Below are 21,347 nucleotides of genomic sequence, written 5' to 3' on the forward strand. Positions count from 1 at the left end.
ACATATGTGGGGTAAATATCTCTACTACAAAAAAAAACACCCTGGAAGCCTGCAAAGCAGAACAGGCTAAAACCCATGGGACCAGTAGATCTCTGCATCAGGAAAGTTTCCCTGACCTTTTCCTACTGATACGCCCAGATCTTAGTCTTTCTAACAGATACACACATCTGGTCACTTCTGAGCTGCAGTAATCAATGTAACTGACAGCAGTTGTGGCCAGCATCTTGGCTCTTCAGTAGTCCATAAGCAACTCCCATGTTAGGATGATCACCTGCAAAGAGGAGCTGGTATGTGAGCTACTTACTAATCCAAGCCCTTGTCTCCTGCAAGCAAACAAGGTAAGAAAAGCCTATTGGGACTTTTATTTCTGGATCACTTTATGATGCCAGTTTATACCCATCCCTGCTCTGAAATCTCCAGCAAAGGAGTGGTAAGACTTTTGAGGAGCCACTGATCACATAACTCCCCTATGCAAATCACTTGAGGATTTCTGATAAAGTCTTACAGGTTTAGGAAATCTGTAAACTTGTCAGGAACAGTCTTCCGTGCAAAAAGTGAGATTCGTTCAGAGTGATTATTTCTTGTATAAAACCCTTTGTTCAAAGTCACATCATTCAGTGCTGCCCTTTCAAAGCACTATATAGTTTAGTGTTTTGTACATACGGCTGCCTGGAGTGTATTTCATTCAAACCCCAAGGTTTTAATACAGTATAAATAAATAGAAAAAAAAAAAAAAGATTTTTAATATCAAGATGAGCTTTTCCATATCAGGAAATAAGGATGTTATAATAAAGATTCTATAGTGTAGGAAGGGTAAGAAAACTGACCTCACCTTTGAGTTCAGATGTCAGCTGGACACCTCTCTTCAGGGCCACTGCAGTGGAAACTGTTATCAGAAGATACAGCCCAATAGTGATGAGGTTTAGCCACCAGATCACCTACACAGAGAAAAAAGAAAGATTTGAGACTTTAGGCTGGACATGTGCATGTGAGAGGAAATTAAAAGCTACACGGAAGCGTAGGAGTACAACAAGAGAGACAGCCCAAAAGGAGGAGGAGGAAGCGAATCACTGTCACTGGCAGAAGCAAGACTAAGATAAACGTTGATGAAGAAATCAGCTTGGAACCTCCCACTCCAACTTACCGGGTTTCCCAGCAAATAAACCCGATAATCAGTCTCATTTACACCAGAAAAACGCAGGCCCTGAGGAAACAGATCAGAAGGGAATAAAATGGGTTTTCATCAGTCCAGTTTGTATTTTGCACAGTGTCAAAGGTGAGACAAATTCAAATTCCCACCTATGCAGCTCAGATGCTGCAAAACAAAGCTGACATCTTCAACAAAATTAAGAGGTGCTGTGCTTCAAGCAGCACAGCAAAAGCACATGAAGAAAGGTGGATTGATCAATATACCTGGTAGTTGATGGGCCAGTGCCAAGGTTTGGATGTAACTTCATTGTCCTTTGGTTTGAGGGCAGTATTTCCCTACAGGTTAAGTCAAGATAAAATTCAAGTGAGCAGGTAGTTATGCTGCAAAGCCTGCCCAGAAATGCCTGGGTACACAAACATACATGAATACTCTTCCTGAGTAAAGGCTGTTTTCTGACTACAAAAACACATTACCTTCCAGAAATGGCCATAATGAGTACAATGAATGTTTTAATATTACTGTGCAAGTGAAAATGTTCTTTGGGTACCATTAGAGGAAGCATTCTCTCATTTATTTTCTTCAGCTTTTCTGTCACTGAGGACACATGTTGCGTAAGCAAGACCTTTGTTCAATAAGAGACTACTTCGATAGGTTTCCCTCCACTCTGAAAAAAAGGCCTCAGAAAGATTATCTCCATGGAAACTCATGCAGGTGCTTCCTTACCTGAGACAGCATTATCACTGGTTGCCATGGAAATGTTAAGCATTAATGATAATTTGCTTGACTACCTTCTTTCTCTTAGGAATCTGAAAAGAGCTTTGCAAACAGTAGCAAATAAAACCTTAAACTCCTTTCTCAAAATAGTAAATTCTCATTTTTCAGATAAAGGATAGAGAGCTGGAAGCAGAAGGGCTGTGGCCAAGGGAACAAAGAACATTCATAGAGAAAAAGTGCAACAGCAGTCCACCTCAAAAATATTAAATCCAGGTTTTGTTTGTTTTTTTTTTTAATACTCAGGGATAAGCAGGGAAGAGGAAAGCAGAAAAGACAGCACCTTGATGAACTTAAAAAAAAGTAAAAAATAATTCAATTTTCAGCCCAAACATTTATTGTTCTCCTGTCTGTTTAGCTCATTTTTCTAAGTGCCCACAGGAATACCCTCCTGCCTCGCAGATATTAATTTAACTTTAAAACCTTCCAGTAGTGTAAGGAAAATTTCCAACTCTCCTTTACAGAACTGAATTTCAGCAGTGGAGGGATTACATAAATAGGCAGCAGCTAGATCATACCAATAGCACAGCCAGGCATCAAGCCCAAGGCTACCAAACTTTTGGAAGATTTAGCTGAAAGACGATCCCTTTTTCTAAGCATAACTACATGTAGGTTGCTGGGGCATGTAAATTCTGCCCTAGCCTGCAGCTCAGATATCTCAGAAAATGCTATTTCTTTCTGATGAAAGGTAAAGAAGGAGAAAAATAATAATCTAGAATTAATGATACCCTACCTGGATCATAACCATATGGGATTCTAGCAGAATTTCTGCAAAAGAGGGCTTCAAAACATCCAGGCTGATATTGGGCACTTCAGAAAAAGAGATAAAAATAGATTAGAAGTCTGTATGGTTTACTTTTATTTGCTTCTTTCATAATAAACTGAACTCTCTCCTCCTGTGACAAATCTGCTTCTAACACCTTTTTTAATTCCCTGCGCAATTCATTCATATTCTAAACACAGAGGCTTGCAGTCAAAAGTATCCCCCAGTGAATTTCACAGCTGATGTACTCCTAAATTTCCTTTACTTTCAGAAGCAAGAGAAATAGATAAAAGTCCATGAAATGAACAGATTTGTATTTCTAGATGAAATTAGAGACATATTGTTCGTAAGCTGCTGTTTATCTGTACATGAGCCATGAGTATGGGAAAATGCATTCAAGAAGAGAAAATTCTACCAAGTCAACAGTCCAGGATTTCTCCTTTGGTTTGCATACAGTTGCTCTGAAAGGTTGAAGAACGTTAGTTTCTTTAATAACTCAACCCAAGTCATCTGCAATTCATGGGATGAAAATTGTACCAAATTATTCAGGCCAAATGAGGCTGTGACACATATTTAACTCCTGGATGAGGCTGCAAGGCCCATCTGTCATTACTGGCAAATTTGGTTCTCTGTCACACTTCTATTCATTTCTTGATGGTACTGCAAAGTCATTATTTAGCATGCCTCCAGTAAGAGAGGGAAGGACAGAACAAGGTGGATCTCAGCTTTTAAGAAAAAAAAATAAATCAATGTATGACATTTTCATACCGATCACAATAATTTCCAATCAATTATGTTAATAATATGTTAATGTTATGTTAATAACAGTCTACTGCAGTGCCCATAAAACGTCGCACTTTTGTTACCCATCAAGACCTCAAAATCCTTTAAGAAGTTTTTACACTTCAACTACATTTAAAGCATTCTCATCAGCTTACAGTACAGTCAAGTGGAAAAAAGCTATGCATCTCTGAACAAATGGCCCAAGTTCAGCAAGATCATGCATGATTCAGGAAAGAAAAGCAAATTCCAACAGTGAATGCCAGTTCTTTCCATCTGATAGCTCATCCCTTTCTTTAACAACAAGCCAAGATGCTCTCAAATGAAAAGGAAAAAAATGACTTACACTTAGGGTTAATATGATCTTCAAAGTTCCAGAGGGAATTGGGAGTCTCCTTCAAGTATGGTGTGCAGGTGACTTCCAATTGTTCCCAACCCCTGAGGAGCAGCAAAAGAGTTAGCCACCATCCCACAAGTGACCATGCCGTACTTCCAGCTCATGTCTGATTTTTTCCCCATTTACCTTTATACTTTCCCACAACACCTACCATACCACTCAACCCCAGCAGCTGCACTTTTACATGCTCTAAGCACTATGTAGAAACCAAACCAGATTTGCAAGGCAGCCACCATCAAAATGCTACCAAATATGTGAACCACATTTCTAACTTTGGGCATCTAAACTAAAACCAAAACCTAAGCCTATACATAACTAATGCGATTTTTGAAGATGATGCACATTGACAACTACAAACTATAATGAGCCAATCCTTACAGTCTCTCCAGAAGAAAGAGACCATCATGCCTACAGCAACTGTATTACAGAAATAAAAGAATGACTTTAGAGGATCCCACCAACTGTTCATTTAGTCTGTCACTCTATTTCTAGCGGGTCACATAGAAAACTCTGGGAGAAAGTGCATCAAATCCCACAGTAATGTAATAGCTTAATAAGGAATTTTCTACCAATCACCACTTAGCAGACTTAACTCCACTACTTAATTAATTCCATTCATTAATCACCATTTCATTCTCTGAACAACAGCTATTACTACCCTTTAAATTCCTAAAAACCATTAAAAAAAAAACCCAGTATACTCTGCCCATCCTTCTTTGCAGTTAACAAGTACTTTTTCCCCCTCAGCTTTTAATGTCATCAATATTTTGTGGCAATAACCTCCATTCACTGGGTAAGTTTGTGTTAGGGGAAAAAATCCCCACTTTTTTGAATGCTGTTGACAGAAGAAGCCAGTTATTAAAAAAAAAAAAAAAATCACATTATTTACCCATGAGCCTAGTGTTACTGGTAAAGCCTAAATGGCACTTGCATTCCTGACCAGGTAGTCACCAGACGTATCTGCCCATGCTCACTATGATTCAGCATCCACAGGATACCTTAGAAGCCCTTTTTACCATAACACAGTGCAGGGAAACCTAAACTAGCAGTCATGGAGGCTGCTCTGGAAACAGAAGCAATATGACAGCACAGCCTGCTGCTTTAGGACCTGTGTTACCATCCCACACAGTACGATTTTGCGGATACACCAGCTTGCTTGGCATTAGTCTGGATGTCTCTGCATATACTTTGTTTTAATGATGAAAATATATAACTCAAGGACATATTAAATCCTGACCCCTGCTCATATCAGCTTGTTACTGCTGCCCCCGCTTCAGATGTTGCATGCAAAAATGGCAGAAACTCTTCCAACCACAAAATAAATGAATACCAATAAAAAGAAATTTGTAAGATTCTGGTATGGAACAGCATGAATTGCCCCAGTTTCCAGCAATTTTTGTGAACCCCAAGGATAAAATGGGCCTTGAACACATCTGTCATCCCCTCCTGGATTTACCAGATTACAAGATCTACACCCATGCTATTCTTGGATCTCTTATAAGGGATATTATTTTTCAGAGCTCTACACCTTCCACTGTAACAAACTGCATAGCCCTAACTCAGATCTTCTCCTCTGGTTATATTTTTAGTACCTGCCAGTTACTTTATTGTTTTAAAGACAAAAAAAAAGAGGAAATATGGTTATTGCTTAGTTTAAAAGTACTGTTGAGCAAGGGAACATGGCAGCTCAAGGCCTTGTAGGGGTGGAGGGAGATTACAAGCCATTTACCATTTTGGCAGAATCTTTCCAGAAGAGCCCAATATACATCCTGTGGCCACATGGGTTAGCCGGACTTGACTCCGTAGTACTCTGATGAGCTTCTCAGCCTTTCTGCCTACCACTTCAATCCGCCAAAAATCATTGGAGTCTCCTGTTCCATTCTATCATGCAAAAATGCCATAGGAGAAAACAAAACAAAACAAAACAAAACAAACCCCACCAAAAAAAAAACACAAAAAAAAAAAAAAAACAACACCAAAAACACCAACTAAAAGATGAATGTGATTGAAACACTGCGAACAGGAACTGCTGAAACTCTTACAGTGGCAAAGCTAAACAAAGGAGCCCAGGCTACCCTCGCTCAGACTTCACAGAAGAGATTCCCCATCAGGAAGAGATGATTCTAGACATGAGCAACCACTCACAAACACATCTTTATCTTGCCAACTTTAAATATTTTTGCTTCCAATTCATCCTTGACTGTGGCTCAAAGTTACATTTTAAACAGGGCTAACTTGGCAGCTTCACAAAAGGGGCTCAGGCAACAACCTCTTGCAGTTAGAAATTCAGCCCTCAAAGCAGATTTCATTTTTGTGATTCAAAATTCTGTCATCATTCTGTCAAAAAAAGGCACTAGTCTATGTGACAAGGCCAAATACATAAAATAATACTTGTCAGAGCAACTTCAAGGTTGCTCAGCTTGGCATTTCAGGAGTTGAATACTGCCAAAGCTCAACTGGCAGTAAAAGCTTAAATTATTTTCTTGTCTGTGTTCACATTACATGGACCTTAAATATGAGAAGTTATTTCATACTAAATCATTTTTTCCTCCAGTGCGGTACACTATCATTAACGTACATGACATAATTACATTAATGTACATTATCACCTTAGCTAACAAACTAGAAGACAAAGAATAAAACCCCTTGGCCTGGTATGAACTCTCCCCAAAAGAAGGTTTTGTTTTATTTTGCCATTCACTTACTATTCCATAGGCAGTGACCTGAAAATGCTTCCTTGTCAGAGGAGCCTCGTGCTGGTGGCTGTGAAGATTTCTAGAAGTTCTGAAACAAAATTAAAAGCCAAACCTTGTTTTACATCTCAGTCAATTTGTGACAAGAACTCTGGTTTGAGCCATTCAGAGAGCTGTCAGCACTTTGACCACCAAATTCCAGCCGAGGGCAGGGCAGGATGCAGCCTTAACAGCAATGGGGGCCACAACGTGAAACTGCTGCTTCCCACCATGCAACTCTGGGCTTATGCTACACTGGGCAGTGCTTGAAAAGGAGGACAGCATGAACAAATCCAACCCTCAAGCAATAATTCACTACCTTTGAGTGGAAAAGCCATTGCTAGGTTTTTTGGGTTTTGTTTTTGGGGTGAGTTGATTCTTTTGTTTGGGTTTTTGATGTGTTTTTTTAATGAAGACTAAAAAATGGGACTTCCCACAAGAAGCAAAGCCAGACCCTGACCTCTCTTGATTATGGATTTAACTTTTGAGGGGAAAGATTTTATTACTTAGTCAGGCACAGATCTACTGAGGGGGGAATCAATGGCCCCCATTAGCACCAGCTGTACATGGTGCAGACAGCCTCCCATCCTAACCAGGACCGCTAAATGAGGCAGCCAGAAAGACCTGGCCATACCCTGGTCAGTCCTTAATAAAACCACTCGAACAGTGGACCCCCATCATCACGAGTGCAGCAGCATCCAGCCCGGCCTCATGGGCACAGACACCCCCTGCCCATGCTGGAGGAGGCTCACACACAAGGGGACGAGCGCTATCTGCCGGATCTTCTGCGCAGCACCACAATTCCACCTTCCAATCTGGAGGCATCAACAGGAAGTAACCAGTATTGCCTAATCAAGATTTTATCACCTTCATTATCATCTACTTGATAGTATACTCAAAAATTCAAGACCTTTTTTTTTTTTTTAACTCTTAAAATCACTTGGGAAACCTAAGCAATGATTTGTGAACACACGATACCAAATACAGAATTTCCAGGCTCACAAGCTTAGACCTCCCATTAAGAAATCAGAGCTGAAACAGCACAGAGCATTGTGGCTCAGTGACATTAGTCCAGATTAAGATTAAATACCAAGTCACCAGGGTTACAGTACTTCCTCTCAGGAACTCCCTACTTGAGCTTAAAGATCTTTTCCAACCTAGTTGATTCTATGATTCTATGATACAGAGAGGGAAGACACCAACCGACATTTTTGTTCCAAGTGTTTCACTGGATACTGCCTATACACGTAGGACAGGATACTTGCAGTATACTGACAAAAAACCCCACACTCTATTTTCCTAGAAAACTCAGAGAGTGGAGACAAGCAAAACAATAAGGGTTTTGAAACTGCTTCTTTGTAGAAGAGTTACCCTTAATATGGCATCTCACACAGATGAACAAATCCCTTTTCTGCTCAGGAAGGTATTTTTAATGAAGTTGTGTGGTTCTGATGAAAGTTTTCCACTTGACAGAGACCTTTCAAAACATAAACCACAAAACTCCACAAACTAAACACTGGAAATGTGGAAATACAGACACCTCTGCCACACAGTCTGCTTGTGCTGGCCTAACAATGTAGTCTCCAGCAGAAAAAGTCTCCCACCGATTCTGTTCAATCATGCAATATCCTTGAACCCCAGAAATCATCCTTACTCTTTATGTTCCAGACGAATAATATCTCCATGTCTCACAAACTCCACCGGGATTGAGGGGTCTGACAGATCTGCTGAAGGAAGGCAACCTTATCATATCAATGCACTGACAAACATATCAGGGTCTTAAAAAGCTGCTTAGGAATTCTCATGCCTCAGGCAGACAATACCAGGCAAACAAATCTGTGTCGACTCTGTAAGCCTGGTGTAAACCACTGCTCTAGTTTAAAGAATGCTGCTCCGAAGAACATGGCCCCAGGCAGCACATTCTGCCCTTAAAGAGGATGCCTGGTCAGGATAGCACAAAAAAAATAATAAATATATATATATATATATATACAAACACATATATATTCCATGAACTATAAAATTACTCTTGCAACACTGATTCCAATTATGTTTTATCTAAGTTATCTGCATTTTTTATTGTTTAGACAGTTCTTGTTTTTATATGCACATGCTGCAGGTAAAGAAAGGGAACTCTGCTAGACTTAACATGCCTCAGCTATACTATATGATATTCTAAAAGAACAGATATGTGCAAACCATAGCTCTTCACATTCACTAATATTATCTTGCCCCAAGCAATCATTCATGCAAATCAGTTAAACATAATGTATCAGAATGCACTAGGATCCGAATTCTCTTAAGACCCACAGCCACAATAGCAGATTCCACAAAATATTAACTAAGTTCAGAATAATTTCCTCTGTTACCTGCAGCCTTACCTAGGTGAAAAGTTGTTAACACAACCTTCAGCTAAGAAAATCTTATTTACTTCAGCTGCACAAAATACAATAGACAAAACCAGCATCCCTTGTTCTTTCTCCTCTGCCCTCATATCCATGAAGGATACTTTGCGCTGGAGGGAACTCTGAATATTTAAGTGAAAACTGAAGAAGCAGTTATAAAAGGCACTTTACTGGCATTTGTTACCTGTGTCTGAATCATGTTTCTTTATAATCCAGAGGTTATTCAAATCTTTATGTAAGTAGGCAGTGACCTGAAAGCACATGATGTATTATTTTACCAAACAAGGAAAAAGGTGGTGATGGCAAAACACACTCACCAGCAAACTGAAGTCCCAAATAAATGCACCAGTAACATAGAAAGCCTGGCATGACTTTTATGACAGCGCCCTCTAGAAAGGCCAGCCCTTAACCCAGATCATACCTTTTACTCAGCGTATAGCCCCTTATGCTTAATGGTGGCTCACATGCATCACAAGTATCGGCCTCCAACCGTTTAGTTTGACCTCCTCTCACACTATTTCAGAGGCTCCTTCTACAACACGATATCCAAACCTGAACTTTCTGAATAGTCACTGACCAAATACCAGAACCAGAAAACAGAAATAGCACTGGCTTTGCAGACAGCTGTCACTGGTAGAGATGTAAGACAACAGGCTGCCTGTGACAACCATAATACTTCTGCCAAAAGATACAGGCAAGGCAAGAAGAAATTTGGGACCAGCTGTTAAAGACACACATACTACCCAGCTTATCCCTACTGATGCACTCAGCCTCACAAAGAGTAACTGCTCTTACTGATACCATGGGCAGCAGAAACCATCTGGCCCCAGCATGCTGCTCCCATGGGCAGCCTTCCTGAGAAGCATGAGGAACTGTGCTCACCTTGCTTACCCTCCTTTTCCAGCAGCACAAGGCCTGTTCTGTGAGACCCTAGCCTAGGCCCAGACCTGTGTCCCCCAATGAGGTGGAAGCAGACGGCCCAGTGAGACACAGAACATACACAAGTGTCTTGAGGGTGGGGAAAAAAGGAGAACTAGAGGTGGAACCTCATACCTTGAGGTTTTATCATACGGAAAGGAGAGAAAGGAGGAGGCAGTTTTATTACAGTCTCCATTTTACTCCCTAAATCTCCTCTAAGTTATGAACTCACTTCCCTTCTCCACAGCCCCCAGACTCTCACAGCTCCCTTCTGTTGTCCTGCTTCCATGGCACAGGGGGGGAAATCTCCACCCTTTCTCACTTACCCTCCAGGAAACTCCCATCAGCATCCTCTTATAATACCCCCTTTCCCTTATTATTTAGTATAATAAAGCATGCTCTGCACTTGAACTCTGTCTATCTTTGAGCTAATTTTGGTATGTCATCTCCATTTATGGTAATAAACATCAATGTCACATGAGAGTATTAGAACTTTTGTTTGGGAAGGACAGCAGGAAAAGAATATTGAGACAAAGTTTTAATTTCTGGAAACTTCTTTCTCATCACAGTGACCGAAGGGAGTTAAACACTTGCTTTCCTCTAGCAACTTTCTTTCAGGGAGCTCAGAACAATTTTTAGACACTAACATGCAAACTGGAAAATGTATCTTGGGAAAGCTGCAGAAACTGCAAAGATTTGTGAAGCCTGATGGTGATAGACAAAAATAAGAAATTAATATAAATTTGTACTACTTAATTAGCAATAGTTATATGATTTCTGATTTTTACTTTGATTTATTGCTTAATCATTTAATCAGAAGCTCTAATTTAATGAGTAAAGCCTTACAGATTCTTTGTCAATGGATAAAGAAAGCAAGGCACAAAAGGAGAGTAATTCATGTAAGGTCACAGAGGCCAGTGGCAGGAGTGAAACAACATACAGCAGTCCTGTTGCTTTTAAAACACAGCACTGAAACCTATGATAAATTAATTCTGGTTTAAACATAAGTTTTATAGCCTTCTTTGAGGTAGCAACAGCACTTCCAGTATGGCGAATTGTTCTTAAGTCCTCTCAGCCTCCACCTGTGGAAGGTGATCTTGCTACGACAACAAAGCCTTGTTACTTTAAGTCACCTCTCCGGTGCAATGGGGTAGGCTCTCTTCAAGCATCCTTTTTACTTATACTTCCAAGCCTTGTGCACAGCTGTGACACTGAGAGGGTAACAGATACTGAGTAAATACATAGGTCCTGACACAACAACCCTGAACAATATGTGCAGTGGAAGGGAGCTACAACCATTGACTACAGTGACTGTAGTCAAGAGGCAATGCTACCACAGCACACTAACCTGCTGCTGGCGAGCCCCAATGCCCTCTGGGTAGAGGTGCCAGTGGGAGTGAAGGTATCCCCCTGCCATTCGGAGGTTCTTCATTGTGACCACAGATCCATATGCCAAGTCTACATGGGAAGGAAGAAAGAAAGAAAAAAGGCATAAGGCAGCTCTCCTATAAATATCTTCCCCAGCTAGTCTGCAGTGCTCCTATTAGGCATGCATTCTCCTGTTTTGTTTTGATGAAAGCCTGTTTCCTGTTTGACACTTACTCCACACAGCTCATTGCAAGCTTATCTTCCATTCTCAACCACAATTCAGTAAAACCATTACATAACATTTGGCTGAAACACTTAAAATTCTCCCACTTCGTTTTAATAAACAAGCTCTACTTCTTTTGCATGCGACACAAGAGGGAAGGGAGGCAAGCTCAGCTATCAGATAGCAGAGCTGATACCCTAGCTTAAAACACCTTCCCACATAGCCTCCCAGCACAAGCGAGAGAATAGTGTTGGAGAATGCTCTCCCACTAGCAGCTCTGGAGCAGCAAACAGTCAGAGAAAAGCTGAAGTAATCAGAAAGCTAAACCATATTAAAGTTTGCTCAATAGTCCCTAGCCAACCTGAGGGTCAGACAACAACCACAGAGCCATCCTTCCCCTAAATTCATATGCATGCTGAATACAACACTGCTGAACCAGGAGCACGCTGTTTCATTAAGCAGTTGAGAGTTTTTATCTTTTCATTAACACGTATTTTGGAAACAAATCCCACATCTGACCACCTACAAACCTAAGATGAACAGGACAAATCTTTGTGTTGTCTCAAGCAACATAAAAGCCAAAAACTAACAAGATGCATGCACACAAAATTCAAATCCTTTAAAATGGCATCTTTCCCTCTAGAAGGAATACGATGAAACAGGTAGTGACCATGCACTAAACACAGTGTTCTTTCCAGCCTTTTTCCTTAAACCTGCACAGAAGAGCAGCATGGATCTGACCAGGAAGGCATAATCTGCACTGTCCTGCACTGAGTCACAGGAGATGCTGGTTTTATTTAAAACCCCCCATACACTGACAACATTGAGTGGTTTCTTCTTTTGGATGCTCACGCTCTGGAACGGAGATATTATGAAGATTGTTCCCAATCAGCTGGGACTGAAATGCTGAACTGAAGAAACCATCCCCAGGACCACTGCAAAAGAGAGCAAAGAATGTAACAATTCAGTCTGAAAAGAGGCATACAAAGTTCTGCCATGTATTAACAAATTGTTTTTACAGAAGGAAAACAATAAAACCAGATATGGCATCAGGAGAAGAATGACTGCAGCTCACTTAGATGCACACGCCTCAAATACTGTGAATCACAACAGATACAGTCTTGCAGGAAATTGCCCAGAACTGCAAAGACTTGAGGTCACAAAAACGTACAGACTGACCCTGCACAAAGCACCGTCAATTATCTCTGGAGGTGTTCTTATGACAAATAAACGGACCCACTGTCAGCTTAGATGTAACAAAGCCTCTCTCTGTGGCTCCTTAAGTCATTTCTGCTAAAAGGTTAGTGGTAGACCAGCTGACTTAAACTGAAAAACAACTGGTTTATTTCTATAATCCTTTTTTATGGTTAAACACTTATTCACCTCATCTCTTAATGCTGGCATATGGAAAAACACTGGCCATTTTATTAGCTGTTGCGCTCTTCCCACATAAAAAGAATCCTCTGGTTGCAAGCATTCAGAGTCCTCCCTTCCTCTGTTTGGGCACACTCAGACTTACTTTTTTAATCACAACCAAAGCATTTTTCAGGAATGCAGTGACTTTTTTTTTTTACTATTACAAAACAGAAAAAAAGAAATTGAAAAAAAAAAAAAGAAAGAAAAGAATGGAGTTGAGACATTTTCAGGTCCAAGAAAAGAGAGGAGGAAAAGAAGGAGACAGAGAGTTTGGCTAGAATTCTTGCTTGGCATTTCAGAAAGTCTCAAGCTCAAATTCAGTTTCATTGCCAGCTTGGCCAGAGGCTTTCTGTAAGAACAATGCAGGAGTTTGGGTAGGGAATTCAACAGACACAGCTTGTGCCTGTGATTCTGACACTGAAAGCAGAGAACTCCATAATGAATAGCCTTCAATTTGAAGCAAAGACAAGTGATTCTTCTTCTGGAGAAAACATTGTGAAATACCTTTTATTTAACACTGTAAAATGAACAGCAAACATAGCCGTGTAGAGGGCAAGCGGGAGCAGGATGAGGCAGAGTACACGAGCCAGTAAATGCTTCCCAAACATGACCTGTAACAAACACAACCTGGATCAAACAGTGCAGCTGTAGAAACAACTCCACTCCTTATTTCACAGTACTCTAATAGTGGTCCTATAGCTGGAGTCTGCCACGCAAACAAGCTCAGCAGGTTACAGAATTACCTCAAAAAGGCCTAAAAGGCCTAGAAAAAGGTAAAAGCTTAGGCAGACTTAGCTGTACATCTTCAGAAGCTGAAAGTGTGGTGCCTTGAAATTTCAGGGTCTTGGAAAGAAGACAAAAAAAGGCAATAGCAGCGTTTAACTTTCCAAAGTGCTGACTATCCATAACTTTGGCAAAGGAAGCTGGGCAGCTCCCGTATCTCCCACTGACAATATTTTGAAAACAAGGACCTTAATTTGTTTATCACTGGCACACATCTTCACACTGTTGTTGCTCAGCCAGAAGCTACAGAAAAGTCAGCAGCAAAACCTGTGTTTCACCTGCCTCAGCATGAAAGCAGAGTATTTTATTTAAATCACTTGGAAAGGCGGTTTGTACACAAATGCCCAAGAAACATGTGGGAGAAGAAAACAGTTAAATAGAAAATTTTTTGCTACATGTCCATATGCAACTTCAAAGAAGATAAAGGCAAATGTATTTGCTATCCTCAGTATTTTTTTACATGTTACCTATCATACTATCATTAAGCTAATCATTTGCCACCCCTTAATACTAGATCCAAAGATTTCAGGAGTAATGGGAAAAAAGCTAAACACATTACAAAACTAAGAAGTCACTGAAGTCAACAAAATAAACAGCTTCTCAGCTCAAGTACTTCAGCAGAACTTAATAACCACTGAGCATCTGGCAACATAATGATTGATGGTACTTAACCGAATTTATGCAGAGAGGCACATGAATTAATCTCCAGTTCCCCGCTCAAAACGACCACAATATGTTTCAATCTTTGTGAAAAGTTTTTCTCTAACTACAGACTTCAATGCAAAAATCAAAAAAGAAAATGCAACTGAAAGCACAGAGCAAAACAGTGGACCAAGATAAGCTGAGAATTCTAGAAACCAAACTAGTCCCCAAAAGATTGCATGTAAATAATCGTGAGTAGTTTCCTAGCAAATGCAGAGATAAGTTATTCAGGCTTTCAGAGGTTTAATCATTTTTTTCCCCTCTCTTCCTCTCCTCAAGCATCAAGGTTGCCAAAGAGTTATTCAGAAAGCATCTACCTTATGGAGTAAATTTCTTTACATATTCTAACACTCAGGGGCTTGCTGCCTTTGTTGCCAGCAGCACAAATGAAATCACTGTGCAGCTGTCTGCTGGCAGAAAGCTTAGACATGATGGATTTGCTCAATTTCAAATGCAATTAACTGACTTTGCTCAAGAAGTGCTTCTCCAGAGCTGGAACACTGAATCTTTGCAGCCCATATTGATTCACATTAATCACAGAAAACAAATCACACAGTGGGAATAGAAGTCCCCCAGTACCCCCACTGTTTATTTGACAAACAGGACAAAAAAACATAAGTGAAAGAAACAGAATTTAAGCTTCAGAAAAGGCTGAGACAAGAGGAGAACTGAACATCTTTTAAAATATGTGCTTGGAGAATTTAATTTTCCTGCTGGTTGCAAGACAGCAAATGGAACATAAAGGTATTTCCCCGAACATCAGATTTCACAGTCCCAAAATACAAAATGCAATATTAGAACAGGGCACTCGAACACACTAGCAGATTTCTTACAGCTTATAAGAACTACATGTGTGTGAAATCAAGCAGGCTATATCTGCTTTCATCCTCAGGACTGGCTATGGAGAATGCAAGTTACAGAGCATTCCTATGACTGATGACAGACTATAGCACACTACTGCTATACAGCCTATGCCCCCATACCCTCATGAGCAAAGCCGGAGCTTGCACTGCTTATGCAAACTCAGTGCTGCATGACATGGCTGTCTGCCAGGTAGCACATACTCCTCAGAATGCCAGGTAACAGTGCTGGAAAACATCTTGCTTTGGGCCATTGTACGGCCATTCCCAATGAGCCTTTTTAGCCTAGACTGAAATAAAATTCATCCAACTGGAAAGGAAATAGTTTACCTTGGGGAAAAAAGAACACGTTTTTGCTGTGCTCTTATGACATTATACCCTGCTAAAGTATTTTCGGGTTGTGGGTTTTTTTGGTTTGGTTTTTTTTCAAATGTATGGCAATAGTTTTTCCATTATAAGCTTCATCTTTAATTAGCATCACCCACCTCAGATAGCCCTCTTTGTACAGACAGAGTACTGCTGTTTGGATAGTTACAGGGATGTCAAAGACTAGGGGAATCAAAAAGCAAACAAAACAAAGAAACCCTTAACATAAAGAAAAGGTTTTGACACTCACCAATGACAGGCTGAGGTTCCCCAGCAAGTCCCACAGGTCATGCATTGTGTTCAGGCCAACCAAGAGGACTACAAAAAGGCCCACAAACTTCACCCCCATCGCTCCAGCAAGGTTCATGCCAGTGAGACTCATCCAGAACCACCAGGAGGCAGAAAATGGCCTGCAGAACAGATAGAACAGTCAGTGAGTAACTGATGACTACACGTACCAGCATCTGCAATCAGGAAAATAAACAGCAAATCTGTTACCCTTCAAAATTACACTCCATCTTCTCAGGAGCGCATGAGGAAAAGACAGACAAGTTTCTCATTCATTTTAGAATGATGCAAGGACACTGGCATCATATACAGGCTTGTGAAGGCAGCCCTAAACCTTCCCTTTAAGGAAGAAAGCATAGACACCAGGTATAAGCTAAAATACTAGTGTGAAGACTGACATGTGGAAGGTCTGAAAACAGAAACAGGACTTCTGCTCCATAAAATGCAAACTTACTTCTCTCAGAAAGCTAAGGACATGGGGGACAACAGGAGAAAAAGAGTAGCTACTTTCCCTAAAGCAGAAAGGCCATAGTGGAAAACATCTACCCAAAGCAAAAAGCAAACAAATTAAAAATTAAACCAAAATTGAATCACAGAGAAAAGATGAAAAAATACTAAAGTAAAATTTAAAACCCTCTTCCTACTGACTCCTGATGCCTTGATGTTTGTACTGAAACTAGCCAAAATCCCCACGACCTGCTAAGCAACACAATAGCTACAGCTGGCTTTTAACTTGCATAAAATCAACTAGTTTGAAAACAGGATTAGCTCTCAAAACATGAGAAATTAGTTCAGGTTAAGGCACACAGAGCTGATCAAACATTGCCCTACAACTCAGAGCTTGCACTTCCTTGGGTATGTGTTGTAGATGAGGATGGCATTGGATAGCCCTACATGACACTGCAGGCTGCATTTTAGCCATGTGTTCCACAGTCACGCTAAGGTTGATGTGATCAGTTCTTGAGCATTTCATGAAACAAAAATTGCTCATACATAACACAGTATGTTAAGCTTTTACGTCTTTAAATTCTGAATACATTATGGGGAAATTACTCTGCAGCCCAGCCACAAAGAAGCCATTTGACATATCCTATAAATCACCAGTCCCCTCTGGACTGGTCTGTAGCAAGTATCCTCAGCAACTTGACTACTTTGTTCAGAAATGTTCTGGCTATAGTTTCCTCAAGTTTTTGGTACCAATTTTTCTAAACCAAATAAATTATACTATTTGTCTCAGCTAACAAGATTTTCTAAGTGCTTATAAGATTACAGTCACAGACAAGCTGTGTTTCTCTAGCCTGGAGACAAAACGACTGGTTCAAGACAACAAATTCATATTTTCTGTCATTAAGGACCAAAGCCTTGGACATGTTACATCCATCTTTCATTCCTCCTTCTCTGACCTACAAAACCCTACACTAGCTTTCTTTCCTGTCAAGCTTTAAAAAGCTTTAACATTCATTTTCAAGATTCACAGTTCTATAAATTTCCTTTCACGCTAAAACAATCTATGTGAGTATCTCTCTTAGTTTACCCCAGCCATGATACTTTCTCCCTAGTTTCACAAATCCTCATGCTAAAAATTCTTCTCCCCGACCATAAGCCATTTTCACCTCCAAATTTCCTGAAGCGATCACCTATCAGCCATTCACCCAGACTACCAAGTGGCAAACATGTCCTAATACTTCTTCTGTGACAAAGTTGAGTACCTATAATTTAACAAAGTTATTATCTTTATCTTACCTATCCGCACAGCTGTTACATTTCACCATACTCAGAACAGCTCCCATGAGGAAGAACATTAGAATGGGATCCAGCAGAATATACTGAGACAAAGTAATACAGCCTGTATCTGCAGAGATACACAACAATGTCAAAAAGGCTTGTAGTTCCAAAGTGAATCCAAGATTGCAGAAAGCCAGTTTCCTCAGTGTAGTGAGGACAAGGGGAATAAAGGAAATTTTAGAAACAGCAGCAGATCAGAATATTTCAACTTCTACTTGAGTAACAAATAAAAAAAAAAAAACAAACACACAAAAAAAAAAACCACACCAAAACCAAAACAAACCACAAAACACCAACAAAACAAACAGAAAATTCACAAAAACACACAGTACAACATTATCTATGAAACACCATTTGGGAAGTGCTGCTAACTTCCACATTCAGATGGAAAGTGTTACAGACAGCAGTGCTCTACCTACTAAGGCACCAGCATGGTGCCAGCAGATGCTAAAGGAACAGTCATTTTTCAGATGTTACCTATTAAAAAAAAAATAATGACTTGAGTATTTTAAGTCTCCATGCCTCAGTATCCGTGTGTCCTCACAAAGCCCAGTCTGGGTTTCTCCATCTGTAATGTTAATTTCTCCACCTGACTCAATTCAACAAGGAACTTTATTCATTTCTTACTGTGAACTCTTCCCCAGTAATGTTGTTAAGTACCTCTATAATTCATATGGGAGACATCAGTATTTCACTTCTGGTCAAAATCATTCCTGTCTTATAAAAATTCATAGCATTGAGGCAAAATGTAATCCACTGCTGGGGTTATTCAGGTAACAGAAGTACCTATGAACTAAACAAGGTTGTAAAACTCTCAAGGGGACCATCAGTTAAAAAGCTTCATATATATAAAGCAGAATCACTTTGATTTTGGGAACCTCTTTCATTAACCCTAATATCGCCTGGCTAGGTAACACATGATAATCCAGAAATTAGATTTTTTTTTACAATTAACCCGCTCAATTTTGCTGTAGCAGGAACACCTACCAAAAATAAGGATGAAAGCTGTAAGTAAGGCTGCTGGCAGTGACTTTGATAGTTCCAGCACTGTGAGGTAGACCAACGGAACGAGGCAGGAGCCAAGAAAAGCACAGAACTGCAGGAAAAGATCATGAAAGAAGTTATAATCCTCCCCAGGATGATTACTACTCCCGTTTCTCTTCCTTCATCCTCCACCCATACCAACAACAGGAGGTGCTGCAGTAACTGAACTGACTCACTTGAGAACATCAGACAAAAGTCAAATGAACAAAGATACTGCTCAGATAAGGACAGCTGCTTAGCCTGTTCTGCAGAGCTGTCAGTAACAACTCTCTTACTAGACTGCATCACATAGTTATAAAAAGATATGTCAAGTAGGTACACTACACATCCCCCATACTTAATCTAACAAGATATTAGAATATGAAATCTAAGAACAAAATATACCCTTAACTTACATCTTTAGCAGACCAGTATCACCTCCCCTACACAAATGAGACCAAGGGTAGTCAGAAGAGTCAAAACAAAAGAAAGCAGCATCACAGTAAAATTTGTTCTCTTTAATGTCTTGTTCCAGCACTTCACCCACCTTTGGTTCAGGGAAATCTAGAACCATAAATTGTTGGAGACCCAGTAACTACACCAAGAAAATATCCTTTTCCAGTTTTTATTCTTCTTTCGAGGTACTAGCAATTGGCCACTGTTTCTTCTCTTGGCTTGTGCTATCCACTGCCAGTTTTATGGCTCTTGGTCTTCCTAGATAGCATATAGTCAGGATTTCAGATAGAATACCACTCTGAATTTCCCCCCTGCTCCATAAGCTTACTAGCTCAGTGTCACTGGTGATGGCAACTGCAGATGGCAGTGGATGATCCTGGCTTTTTGACATCCTTGGCTTTCCTCAGAAGAGCAGCCAGGCACAACAGAGTGAGCAGAAGCCCAAGTTCAGCAATGTTCCCTTTGCAGAACAGGCAAGGTATCTTTCCCACTCAGGAGTGGTCCCACTAATTAGAAAACAGTTAGCCTCAATAATCACCTTACTATCTTACCCGTCTGGCCTCTCATAGCCAGACATTAAGAGTTATTCACAATACAACCACTAGCACTTTTCCAAAGAGCTTAAAGACAAGGCACAAGGCTAAAAAGACCTCTGATCTGATCCAGGAGAGCTCTTCTTATGACATAAGACTCTGTACTGAAAAGCACAGGAGGGCTGAACAGCTTGACACCAGCCTGTAGAGCCTTACCCCTCTCATTCCCACGTAGTTGTGCTGCTCATATCTGTCCCCTGGCTTTTGGAAAGGAAATGTACCATCATATCCACTAAGGTAGCCAGCGAGTCCAATCAGCATCTGAAGAGGAAAGGTCAAAAAAACTGGTCAGGGAAGTGTCACTGGAGGAAAGAATATCCAAGCCAGCAGCAGGCAAGATTTTTATAGAAGCCAAGTTCCATCCAGAGGATAAGAGAGGATAAGAAGATACTTAATTCAGATGCATAATTCAAACGAGTCTATGTACAGAATTCATACACATACATATTGTCCTTTGTCTAAAGGCAAGATCAGAAGGGGTCAGGACTTTGGCTGCTGACTGTAAGGAATAAAGCTCAAGAGAAATACCAGGTGGAGGATTTAGCAAAGACAATTCTGTCTCTGTAGATTCTCTCATAGCTCCCTATTGCTATAGTTTAAGGAGGCTCTGCTTGACAGGAAGATAACCTTACAAAGCAGGAGGACACACCTTCATCAACACTGCACACTGTTGCTAGAACAAGTTCTTTGACTACAGAATTGTAAGGCAAGGCTTTCAGGGTTCTTTCAGGTCCTTTTCAGGGTAAGAATCTCACTTGCACATAAGCTATGAGGAATTGTTTGGTTCCTTCGATCTGCAGGCTTCCATGACACAGCCCCTCCAAACCATGAAATTATTTTATTTCAAGCCTTTCAAATACTGGACACGCAATACTGTTTTGTTTTCCCATATTCAGAGTACTTTTATTAAAAAGATAATAGGCAAGTTGAGGTTCTGGCTACAGCATGCATATTACCATGACGACAACAACAGTTAGGAGGGCTACTGGTGTTCATTATATCCTTCAACAAGGGGCATACTTTTGTTAGCCCATTCCTGTAGCTTCTAAGACATGTAACAGAAGAGCAGTTTACCTTCCCTAAAGGGGGATGGACATCAAAGAAGAAGGTCCGATTAATGTAGTAACTTCCCATCTTCCCAAAATGAGTTTCATCCCAACTAAAACAAATGAAAAAAGCTGCTATAATGATAAAGACAGTAAAAAAACCCAAGAAGCATCTTACTTATGCTTTTCATCATTTAGGGTATGTGCCATATACTGGAAATCAGACTGCACTAAATTCACTGGGAAACCATGAGGAGTACTTCAGATATTTAAGGCAGGGTCCTTAAAGAGTTTGATACTGGCACTTCACAATCTCTAGCCTATCCTTCCGATTCCAAATTGTGCTAACGGGTATTAAAAAGTCAGCCTGCAACCCGCAGATCCCCAAAGATGCCTGTTCAGTACTGGGCCTTCCTGCTGTAACACGTCCTAAGAGCAGCGGGGGGAGTGGGGCCGGAGCCGGCAGCGGGCTGGCCAGAGAGCACAACGCTTTTCCACGGCCCTCACCGCCTGAATCCCGCC

The 21,347-nt window shown here is 40.5% G+C and overlaps 1 protein-coding gene across 5 annotated transcripts in view; it reads right to left on the reverse strand.

Moving 5' to 3' along the window:
- The window catches only part of POMT2 (protein O-mannosyltransferase 2), a 29,881-nt gene that overhangs the window by 5,022 nt on the left and 3,512 nt on the right, over positions 1-21,347 (reverse strand). For 2 of the 5 annotated variants that reach the window (XM_061367460.1, XM_061367457.1), the window contains exons 2-18: positions 20,854-20,938; positions 19,936-20,040; positions 18,695-18,803; positions 17,666-17,774; positions 15,885-16,044; positions 13,428-13,534; positions 12,360-12,442; positions 11,265-11,374; positions 9,183-9,249; positions 8,248-8,320; positions 6,567-6,645; positions 5,591-5,742; positions 3,811-3,902; positions 2,655-2,731; positions 1,414-1,485; positions 1,145-1,204; positions 833-938 (exon numbers count right to left, since the gene is read on the reverse strand). In XM_061367460.1, coding sequence (XP_061223444.1) covers positions 833-938; positions 1,145-1,204; positions 1,414-1,485; positions 2,655-2,731; positions 3,811-3,902; positions 5,591-5,742; positions 6,567-6,645; positions 8,248-8,320; positions 9,183-9,249; positions 11,265-11,374; positions 12,360-12,442; positions 13,428-13,534; positions 15,885-16,044; positions 17,666-17,774; positions 18,695-18,803; positions 19,936-20,040; positions 20,854-20,913 — 1,621 coding nt within the window. In that variant the 5' untranslated portion in view covers positions 20,914-20,938. The remainder of the gene's footprint in view (positions 1-832; positions 939-1,144; positions 1,205-1,413; positions 1,486-2,654; positions 2,732-3,810; positions 3,903-5,590; positions 5,743-6,566; positions 6,646-8,247; positions 8,321-9,182; positions 9,250-11,264; positions 11,375-12,359; positions 12,443-13,427; positions 13,535-15,884; positions 16,045-17,665; positions 17,775-18,694; positions 18,804-19,935; positions 20,041-20,853; positions 20,939-21,347) is intronic. The other 3 variants (XM_061367459.1, XM_061367461.1, XM_061367458.1) reach the window with 2 other exon arrangements.

This window comes from Neopsephotus bourkii, unplaced genomic scaffold (genome assembly GCF_033783945.1).
Source record: "Neopsephotus bourkii isolate Nb327-2 ecotype Australia unplaced genomic scaffold, CSIRO-AGI_Nbou_v1 NB_1376, whole genome shotgun sequence".
In the NCBI taxonomy this organism is placed as follows: domain Eukaryota; kingdom Metazoa; phylum Chordata; class Aves; order Psittaciformes; family Psittacidae; genus Neopsephotus; species Neopsephotus bourkii.